Source organism: Bacillus rossius, chromosome 1, assembly GCF_032445375.1.
Source record: "Bacillus rossius redtenbacheri isolate Brsri chromosome 1, Brsri_v3, whole genome shotgun sequence".
In the NCBI taxonomy this organism is placed as follows: Eukaryota; Metazoa; Arthropoda; class Insecta; order Phasmatodea; family Bacillidae; genus Bacillus; species Bacillus rossius.
In genome coordinates, this window is record NC_086330.1 from 89,110,244 (window position 1) to 89,121,602 (window position 11,359).

The window sequence follows — 11,359 nt, forward strand, 5'->3', positions numbered from 1 at the left end:
GAAAGAAATGTGAACTTCGAATTTCACTTATTTTGCAGGCCGAGCTGAAAGGGATTTTTTTCTGTCAGTTACCGAATGCATCTGATTGGCTGGTCGATTTCTCCGACTCGCGATAAAAAAAAAAACGAAGTCATGCGTTCCAATTTGCAGAGGGAAATTTTTTTGAGGAGTGTGATAACAATTGTTCGACTTGTATCTCAGTTTTTACCGTCTTATCGTTCGCGTTTATAAAACGAGGCGATATCGTAAGGAGCTTGATAGGCGGACGTAACAGCTGAAGGTGAAGAGTATAAAGAACGCAGTTGAAGACAATCGCTTGGAGGAGCGCGCACTTAAACGTGCCAGCACGAACAGTGAGTACAAGCTGCTCGGTCTTCTCGCGGCGACTGTATTGGTCCTAACGTGCTGTGGCTCAATCATTGCAGCCTTCATGGCCCTGTTATTGCGTTACCTGAAGGGTGTGTGTCCCGTTCCAGGCCATTATTTTACATTTACGTTCCAAACGGTTAAACGTGCCGACTTTTTGAGTGGATGAACTTTCACAAAATGAACTGTCCGTAAATTAATGTCCCAGTTTCAGTGGTATATTATAACAGTTTAATTTAGTCTATTAACAACAAATCGGAGGTAAATTAACTTAGTTTTTCTTACAACTATTCCATATGTGCACATTCAGTTATACGGCACACATCCAAACTAAAGTCCAGAGCTTCCCACATTTTTGACGTGATAACGTATTATACATCGATGAACGCCGGCTGCACGCACGAAATATTGTCACGTGCCGCCTGAGCCGAGCGTGCAAGAACCGGCCAACCACCATGCGAGAAAATCTTCTATAATATCAAACAGGTTAAGGCGGGCTTTTTAAATAATTGTTCGTGATTATATTTAAACAAATTATTTAAATTAAATTTGCAAAAAATGAAAATAATATTCGAAAATTAAAAAGTACGCAATTTTTCATCAATGTTTTCTTATGACGTTATCACGTAAAATTATCGTTGGTAAGCCGACTTTACATACAGACAAACCCCTTTATTTGTTAACAAGTTCGTAGTAATGGAAGCAATAGCCTCTTCAATTCTGTGTCTCATCTAAGGCAACTCATTAGGTAGCGGCGGAACGTTAACGCGATCTTTTATAAAGCCCCAAAGGAAAAAAAAAATCGAAAGGCGTTATGTCACGTGAACATGGAAACGCAGCGAAAGAGAACTCTGTCGTCTCGAATTGCCTTTACCATCGGTGGATGTTTCTGCCAAATGGAAAATCATAATTAAACTTTTAACTAAACGCACGTTGAACTGAAATTAGGTACAGATTCACTCTTAGCCTTTACGCCCAGAAGTCGCCATTTTGCGTAGATGGCGCTGCAAGCGAGAAAACAACAAAGCAGTATTCGCGCATGCGCTTATCTAAAGCTGTTTGAGTTACTCTTTAATTGTGACCGTGAACAAAAACTCTACAACGTTCACAGTTAATACTATTAAAATCTATAAATGGTACATTATTTTATGAACAAGCTGTATTTTAGTATACTTAAGAGGCCACTCCAGTGTTTCAGGGGCACTACGCAACCCGCGTTAACCTCATAAGATTCAATGCTATTTTCATTTTGCTTATAACTTATTAACTAATATAGATTTCGAAATGATGCTTGCTTGATATGTAAGACAACGATGCTCTTATCAAAGCCCCTTTCTTCAAAAACATGCATAAATTATGGTTCAACCTAGACAATACACTTATGCATATTAGTAAAGATTAGAATAAAACCATAATTTATGCACGTTTTTGAGGAAAGGGGCTTTGATAAGAGCATCGTTGACTTACATATCAAGCAATCATCATTTCGAAATCTATATTAGTTAATAATTTATAAGCAAAATGAAAATAGCATTGAATCTAATGAGGTTAACGCGGGTTGCGTAGTGCCCCTGAAACACTGGAGTGGCCTCTTAAGAAAGCTGTAGGTTTAGTTTTGGAAGACAGGTCGAAACGTAAGATACTATTAAATTTAAATTTTACAACTGGGACATTCTTTTATAGACATACTGTTTATCGCATACTTTTTTCATAATTAGCTGGCAAAGTTTTAGTTTTGACGTTTTTGTGCAGTATGGGTAAAAAGAATGAAATGGAATATAAAACTGGAACTCTTTAAGTTTAAAGTCAATTTTACTCGTTGCTAAGTGATATAGTTCAATTTCTTTCAGGAAAATAAATGTGCGTGTACTTATGTACGCGCGTTTGAAGTTATACTTCTTTTCGATTTAAGACACTGAACTATTTTTGAATTAATTATAACAAAAATTAATTAAATAATTTCTCAGTATTTCTTAACATTAATGAGTTTATTTAATAAAATAATCGAGACAAACTTTAATTAAAATGAAAATCAATAAATATGATAAATGTTTATTCTAACTTATTAGTTTTAATTACTTATTAAATAATTATATATTAATTTATAATTTATAATGCAAGAAAATTATACATAGTGGCGCATAATCTCATTTATATAAATTCACTTATAATTACACTTGAAAAAGTTTATAAACACAATTTATATCACTAATATTCACAATAAAAAATGTTTTTAATTACATGGACCAGTATTTAATATCAATCTCTAAATTTCTGAACGCGACTTGCACGTATTTCCGCATACGCCGCTAGAATTCTTTACTGGAGCAGCTACGATGACTATCTATTCATTTAATTTGTAGAGCGAAAGGTTAAACTATATAATGGAATGTCTCCGATAAAAAAAAAGACTTGAAAACTAATCTTCGGCTTATACCTGATATTTGACACGGAAGTCTTACTAAAATACTCCCCACATTGTTAAAATTCATTAAAAAGTTAATACTTTATATTTTCCGCACAGTTTCGATGACTCTAAATTATTATGTATTAAATAATAGCTGTACTAATATAAAATTTAATTTTTAGTTTACCTATACGAATTTATGGAAATTAATTTCCTGACAATCGTAATTAATTTAATAATACTTTAAGTAAAATAAAGTCTGCCTGGTATGAAATAATCAATGCAATGGACTGAGCTATGTATTCAATAATATTATAACACTACGATAAACAAATAAATTTTATTCATATATATTTGCTTAAAGCACAATTTGTAGAATCCAGTAATATGTAATTATTAAAGAAAAGTAAAAATTTTTCCTCTGACGAGTTTTTAACTACGTTCTTTAGTCATATGAACTAAAGATTATAACCACTTTTTTTTAAGATGGCTGGCACACTGGCAAGTTTTGACAGTCACCAGTGTGCCAATCATCTCCCCCCCCCCCCCCCCTGTGCTACTGTAAACCGCAGCCTGAGCTTGTTTGGTACAGTGGTATTGTGGCAGCATCTGGTGGTGAATTTTCTTGGGGTTGCTAGTCTCCTGGGTCCAGCAAAGATGTAGGCGGGTCTATTGCAGTTTCCACATAGGTTTCTTGATTGGAGTTGTCAACATTGCTTTTATTCGAGGGATTCATGCCACCAATTCCTTTGGTAGTCCAGTTAATAACTCTGCGAGAGATCAGTCTGAATTGAATAGTTTTCGCTTCGAAGTCTAGTATCGCATGCTGCTGCATGAGCCAATCCTTCTTGCCCAGTATGAGATCTTCTTGGAGGTCCACTGCGACTAGGCAAGAATTCTCCATCTCTACATCTGTTATACAACATTACACTCTTAAAGTGAGGGTGGTTAGCTGTTTGGCCAGTTTAAGTCTTGGACTTCATAGGGGTTCCTGTTGTAAGAATGACACTTTCGTGCACATAACTGGTGGTGGCTGCTGAGTTTATAAGGGCATGAATGGGCTGTGGATTAAGTGGCACTTCTACTAATAGCAGTTCTTGGTGTGGATTGTGCTGTATGCACATAATACCCTGGGTAGGGTCAATTTCGGGTTGAGCTTGGAGGCTGGAGTTATTTACCTCAGACTCTTTCCAGGAGCCTGGTTAAGGCTTCCCTGTTTGTGGCGAAACACTGTGCTGTCTTGGTAGAAGTGTTCTTTGGGGCAGTGCCAAAATTTCGGCGAGCTTCTGTTCGGGTACGTATTCTCTTTTAATCGTAGTGGTGGATCTGATTTACTTGCTATGGTGTCCTGAGTATCGAAATAATCTCGCTGCACTACAGCGGCTCGCCAGGAGTTTTGGCAGATCCTCGGGTGGCATGTACCTCAAAAATGGCGAAGATCGGGTTGCACAAGCTCCAGTAGGGTAGGAAGAAACTCGTTATCTCATTCGGGGTGAAGCCTTTCATAGAGTTTCCTTTTCTGTATAAATAAATTTTCTACATTCCTTCCTACCATCTGTTTGGTGCCATATAATTGGGCAGTGAGTTCTGTCATCTTTGGTTGTGTATTCTACCATCTAAATGCTTGTCCCAATAGTAATGGGCTTGCCATATCTACCCATTTGGTGTGGTGGATTTCTTGATTGCTTGCTCCCATAAGGCCTGCTACCATTGTCGGACAGCTTTCACATGATCCTCATTATTTTGTCCTCTGAATGACCGGGGTGCCCTTGCAGAAATGGTATGTAAGGGCGTGGAATGGTTTTCTCGGCATAGGATGCATGCTAATGATATCCCCGCGAGGCTGAGCGGCGTGTACTCCCAGCCGAGACAGGAGAGGTGGTAGTTTATACGGCATTTCTGGCAAGTGACAAGGACTAGGGCGGTCCGAGGACAGTTCGGTGAAAAGCAATGTCAATACTGGGGTTTTTGGTTTATTCTCTATAAACTTCTCTTGGCAGGGATTGCAGATGTGGTACAGTGCCTCTTGTTCAATTACTTGTTCCACGAGTCCAATGCATTGGAGATGGAACTGGGCTCTGCAACATGAGCAGCTGATGCTCGTTCCTTCTGTGACACTGCAGAGTGGTGCTGCGCAGGCTTCTTCAGCCATCGTGGAGAATGTTTTGTGCACCACAGGATTTTTCTACACTCCTGGAAGTGGGCAAGTGCTCTAGCCATGGTGATGTAGAGTCCGCAAGTCTATCTAGACTAGCCTCACCACAATGGGTGCCAATTTTTCCCAGCTGTCAGCCAGGATATTGGGTAGAAAGGGAGTTCAGCCATGGTCCCCAAAGGGTTGCTACTCAGAGAGAAAGTTAACTGCGGTCCCCAGAGGTTCGCTACCAGTGTAAGACACACTCGGACAGAAGTTCGTTCCGAATGTGTTGCAGTGCTACCTTAGGCAAAAATGGTGGACATGTCAAGTCAGCCCTAAATATTTTACCATTCATGAATGCTAGACGAATTTTATCAAATTCCATTTTTGAGCAGCAGCATATATCATATATTTTTCTCGAGGCAAAATAATGCTAATTATAATAAATGGTGTATGTTTTGCATTATTTTTTGGATGTCTAAAATTCAGCTTAAAGTAATATTTATGAAACGATAAGGAAGTATGTCTACTGCTAGATAGTAAGAAAGTATAAAATTTTTTGTTGCTTTTAACTGGGCTGTTATTGTTGTGTTTTTTTTTTGTTTCAGACATGATGAGGCTGCTTTTTCTGTGGGGATTACTGTATCTCAGTGGCACTAGTGGTGAAGTTGTTTGTGGCAACCAACAGTACCTGCCCAACCCGTATAACTGCAGTACCTACTACGAATGTTCTAATGGCATTCCTTACCTGATGCCATGTCCATCGCACCAGGAGTTCAGCCCCACTACCCACACGTGTAAGAGTCCTGATGAAGCACAGTGTAAGACAAGCGTGGTGGAGATCAGTACAGCTTCAACAACAGTTGTACCAGTGACAACTACCAGTCAGACAACAAGCTATTACTGCCCTCAAAGTGACGACAGTGGCGCATATTTGTATCCCAACCCCTTGAGCTGTTCTTCATTCTACATGTGTCATGAAGGACACCTTGAACTTTTCCAGTGTTCACAAGGTCTAGAGTATTCTGTAACAGAACGGGTGTGTGTTTATCCAACTATGGCCAAATGTGACCTTAGTAATTTACCAACATTTCCGAATGGTCCCACAACACCAGCATCCTGTCAAGCTAACACTGCATCTACCAGTCCCACCACAAGTACTGCTGCTGGTCCTACTCCTAACTATTACTGTCCTGAAGTTGATGGAGCTAGTACCTATATTTACGCTAGCCCCTATAGCTGTTCTTCATATTACATGTGTACTGAAGGTAAACTGTACTTATTCCCATGTCCAGGAGAACTTGAGTTCTCTGCTACAGACAGAATATGTGTATTGCCCTCTTTATCCAAGTGTGATCTAAACCATCTACCAACTTATCCCACAGGGCCAACTGAAGCAATAACAGCTCCCAATCCCACAATCGCTACTGTTACTCCTGGTCCTGCTCCTAACTATTACTGTCCCGAAGTTGATGGAGCTAGTACCTACATATATGCTAGTCCCTATAGCTGTTCTTCATACTACATGTGCACTGGAGGTAAACTGTACTTATTCCCATGTCCAGGAGATCTTGAGTTCTCTGCTACAGACAGAATATGTGTATTACCCTCTTTATCCAAGTGTGATCTAAACCATCTACCAACTTATCCCACAGGGCCAACTGAAGCAATAACAGCTCCCAATCCCACAATCGCTACTGTTACTCCTGGTCCTGCTCCTAACTATTACTGTCCCGAAGTTGATGGAGCTAGTACCTACATATATGCTAGTCCTTATAACTGCTCTTCATACTACATGTGCACCGGAGGCAAACTGTACTTATTCCCATGTCCAGGAGGGCTTGATTTCTCTGTTACAGACAGAATATGTGTACTTCCCATTTTAGCCAAATGTGATCTTAACAATCTACCAAGTTATCCTACAGGACCGACAGAGGCAATAACAGCTGTCAACCCTACAACTACTACTGTTACTCCTGGTCCTACTCCTAACTATTACTGCCCTGAAGGTAATAATACTTCACAAACATACTTATATCCCAATCCATACAGTTGTTCCTCCTACTATATGTGCGTTGACAGGATTCTGTACCTTCTTCACTGTCCAGGAGACCTTGAGTACTCGGTTACTTACAAGGTATGTGCTTTAGCATCAATTGCAAAATGTGATCTGAATAACCTGCCATCGTATCCAACTGGTCATGCAACTGCTACAACAGTGGCATCTATTAACACAGCTACTGCTGTGACTTCTGTCCCAAATTACTATTGTCCTGAAATTGATACAAGTATAACATATTTATACCCTAATCCTTACAGCTGCTCTTCATATTACCAGTGTGTTGGAGGCAGTCTTCACCTGTATCAGTGCCCAGATGGTTTTGAGTACTCAGTGACACAGAGGGGCTGCGACTCCCCTTCCATAGCCAAGTGTGATCTCAACAATCTGCCAACGTTCCCTACTGGCCCCACTGCATTGGTCCCTACGGAGGCCACCACCCCAGCCCTGGTAGTTTCATCTCCTGCCACAACCACTGTTGATAATAGCGTGACCGTTCATTATGAGTGTCCTCCTAGTGAAAGTGGTGTCTATTACCGCTACCCTGGAGACTGTCACAGGTTCATCGAATGCAACTATGGGGTTGCTGAAGTACAGTCGTGTGCTGCCAACCTTTTGTTCAGCGAATCGAAGCAAATATGCGATTATCCTCAAAACGTTCCCGAATGCTCAACCACATCTTCTTCAGTAAGATAGTTTCTTCAGAGTCGTCTGTATTTATTTTAATATTTATAATATTTTTGACATTCTATTTAAGTGTACTGAGAATGTGAAGTTATTGGAACAATATACAGTAATTTTGTTACAATACGATTTATATTTATGTTTACAATGTATTGTCTTCGTTGTAAATTGTGAAAGATAAATAAATTATTTTGCACAGTATTTCTTTTATATAATGGTTTTTTAATTTCTTACATAACCATGTATTTGTAAATCTACTAAAAATTATTAAAAAAATGGAAAGACATTTAATTTATGCTTTTTAGTTTAAAATCTTTTTATTAGTAAAATACTTAATTACCTCACCTTAAAATAAACTGACGAATATACGGTTTATTGGTCACCATTATACATTTCTTATGAAAAGCATTTTTATAAGTACTGAAATGCATTTATGTTTTATACTAAATTTTCGCTCAGTGTTATTATTGTCTAGGGAGGATTAAAGTACTGATAGCAAAATTTATTTGATATTTTCTATGAAATGTAACCATTTTGGCAGTATCCTTACTATTATTATAAATGCGAATGTGAGTGTTTGTTTGTTACGCTTTCACGCAGAAACTACATAACCGATCATATTGAAATTTTGTGCGCATATTTTCAAGGGTATACATAAGACACTTTTATAAAAAATGATATTTTTTTCCGAAGGGAAAAATAACTGAAATTGGTATCTATGATCGTTAGACTGAGGTTTGAGTTTTTTTAATGAAATTTAACGCGATCTGGCGTTTCAATAAGTAAATTAAATAATTCGTCAATCTAATACTGTAATACCGGCGGTCAATTCACTATTCAATTTAGTATAGCATCTTCTTCCACATTTATTTTTATTTTTCTGTCACCGCCAAGCAATAATTAAACTTTTTAATTTTTTATTTTAGGTGTCTGTTATTTTCTTCTTACTCTATTTTCAGATTATAATCTATTTTCAGATTATACTCTATTTTCTTTTTCGAAATGCCTAGCAAACGTATATCTAACTCTAAGAATTCATATCGGGCCCAGGTGGCAAAATTGCTCGAACTCAAGAATCTTCCGTTCGTACAGAATTAAGAAGACAAGAACAAGCGAGGCGGCAATCTGCTTTGAGAGCTGGTGAAACAACTTCTCAGTGACAAGAAAGGTTAGAGGGCCAAGCCGACCATCAAGCTTCTTTGAGAGCAGCTGAGACGCCTCTTCAAACGCGGATTCGTTTAGATGATCAAGTTCAACGCCAAGCTACTTTACGAGCTTCTGAAACGCCTCTTCAAACGCAAATTCGTTTAGAAAGACAAGCTGAACAGCAGGCAGCTATTAGAGCGAGAGAAACTTCAGAACAATTATTGCAGGCGAGAAGAATCGTTCATGCAGAAATGAAAACCGCATGCCGTTGAAATTTTATGCGTAACAATTGGTTCGTATTTAATAATTCTGGAATTTCAATATGATCCTTCACTTAAATACCATAATCATTCTTTAACTGTATTGGCTCGATGAATAGAAAAGGCCAGTTTTGCGATGCTTTCAAATGGAAAAATGAAACTGCTGGAATGTGCTGTTCCAATGGTTTCGCTTCCTTTACTTGGTGAATCAGAGGAGCCTCTAAAAACTCTATATTTGTGTGATACAGATGAGTTGAAGCGTTTTTATAAGCAAAATCAGAAAATATAATTCTTGCTTCCACATGATACAGAACAAAGCACGTCATATCCTGCGGAGTTTTTAAATTCACTTGAACTTATGGGTGTACCAGCACATAAACTTCAAATGAAACTAAATGTACAAGTTATGCTTAAGCGAAATCTAGATGCTCCTCGACTATGTAATGGAACAAGCCTTCGGATCACACAATTGGGGCAGAATATACTTGGTGCCACTATTTTAACAGGTGTCGCTAAAGAGAAAAGTGTTATCATACCTCGAATTCCAATTTTCCCACTTATCTACCATTCCGCCAAAAGAGTTCAGTTTCCCATCAGGGTTAGTTTTGCTGTTACCATCAACAAAGCGCAAGGGCAAACATTGCAGGTAGCAGTGGTGCATTTGGAAAAGCCATGCTTTTCCCATGACCAAATATATGTAGCCTGTTCGCGTGTGTCCAATGCCCGAAATCTACACATATTTGCTCCGGACGGAAAAATATATATCATAGTTTACAGGAGCATCCTATAATTATACTCTCATTTCAGTTCTTTTAAAGAAAAATTAATTTATAATACGTTAATACTTTGAACTTTTTAAAATGTTGGTATTTAAAATTAGTTATTTTTTTGTAATAGTGAAACATATTTCAATAAAACATGTTTTTTTGTTTATTAAGCTAAATTGTATGTTAGAACTTTAAAATACTGATGATCCCAGTCACGCAATAAAAAAAACAATTACCACATTATTTTATTTTATTTGCAATGATCTTTGATACTTATTTAAGGACATCAACGCGAGTGAAGCCGCGGGTAAAAGCTAGTAGAAATATAAGGTGTAGTTAAAATGACATTTTCTGTCCAGTGAGTGAATAATTGAAATGTTGGTGGATGAAGGTGTTTACTGAGGGATCTACACATTGCACTTCCGTTTCCTTTTTGGTTCGTAGGAAGTGACGAGATATTGTGTATGTTTTAAAGATGCACATCGCAATAATATCTCGTTTTAAAACTTTTCACCTTAAAAATCACATTTGTTCCTTACACATTCATTTTCTAATCTCTTTAACTGAAAATAACAACAATATTTTATTTAATGAAAAAAAAAGAAGATTGTCACTAAGAATACAATTTTGGGGGCCACCTTTGTAACTATATATATATATATATATATATATATATATATATATATATAAGAGGTGCATTTGCAAAGATAGGAAAAACTATATTCAGTGATGTAATTATTTCATTAGGTTCTCACTTGAGGTGTCATCGTAAAGCCCATCCTTCTTGAAATTGGAAATATTTTGACAGTCTTCTGTATTGTATTTTCGAATTTTAATTGTAATAAAGAACCATAGGCTGTTTCAATCATTATGAGAGTTGTAGCTGTCCCGGTGGTAACTGATTTGAGTTTATTAATGGATGACAAAGTGTAACAAATGTACAGAGATTTCGAAGGTTATGATTTATACCTTTTGAAGCCAAAATATTGTATAAACTACTTGAAATTTAAATTTTAGAGAAAAATTGAAAAAAAAACTTAAGTCAAAAATAATTTTTAATAATTTTCTTAATATCTAACTCAAAATATAGTGATTTTAAAAAGAAAAAGAAATTTAAAGACTGTCAAAGACACAAATGTTAGCCCTGAATTAAGTTTCTATAGTGCATAGCTGGGCTATAGTTTTCTATTTGAAATATATATAACTACAGTTAATGATAATTCTAAGTTCAATGTGGTGTGAATTCCTGAAGAATGGGCCTCCGTAAAGAAGCAGTGGAGTGACCGTCAGACATCCCTGGGGAGAGGATATTAGGTATAGCGTAACCGCAAAACCGTATGTAAGGGGAGGGTATACGGGGTATAAGCTCTACCACTGTCCAACGAAACACAACATCAAGACAATTGTAATTGTTTAAGTGTATTTACTGGCAAGCCCATTAAATAACAGCAAACACAACCACGGTCAACGACCATGCACCTGTGTCCCTAGCACAACAACATCGTACAACTCTTCCTCATCGTTTTATGATGA

General features: G+C 37.5%; 1 protein-coding gene across 1 annotated transcript; it reads left to right on the forward strand.

Moving 5' to 3' along the window:
• The first annotated feature begins 271 nt into the window (after positions 1-271).
• Positions 272-7,854, forward strand: LOC134539462 (mucin-2-like). The gene is made up of 2 exons (XM_063381517.1): positions 272-353; positions 5,519-7,854. Exon 2 carries the CDS (start codon positions 5,521-5,523, stop codon positions 7,663-7,665), a length of 2,145 nt encoding a protein of 714 aa, XP_063237587.1. The 5' UTR covers positions 272-353; positions 5,519-5,520; the 3' UTR covers positions 7,666-7,854.
• The last annotated feature ends 3,505 nt before the right edge of the window (positions 7,855-11,359 follow it).

What these genes read in the sequence shown, in the direction of transcription:
- LOC134539462 (XM_063381517.1), top strand. Translation starts at nt 5,521, where the DNA reads ATGATGAGGCTGCTTTTTCTGTGGGGATTACTGTATCTCAGTGGCACT.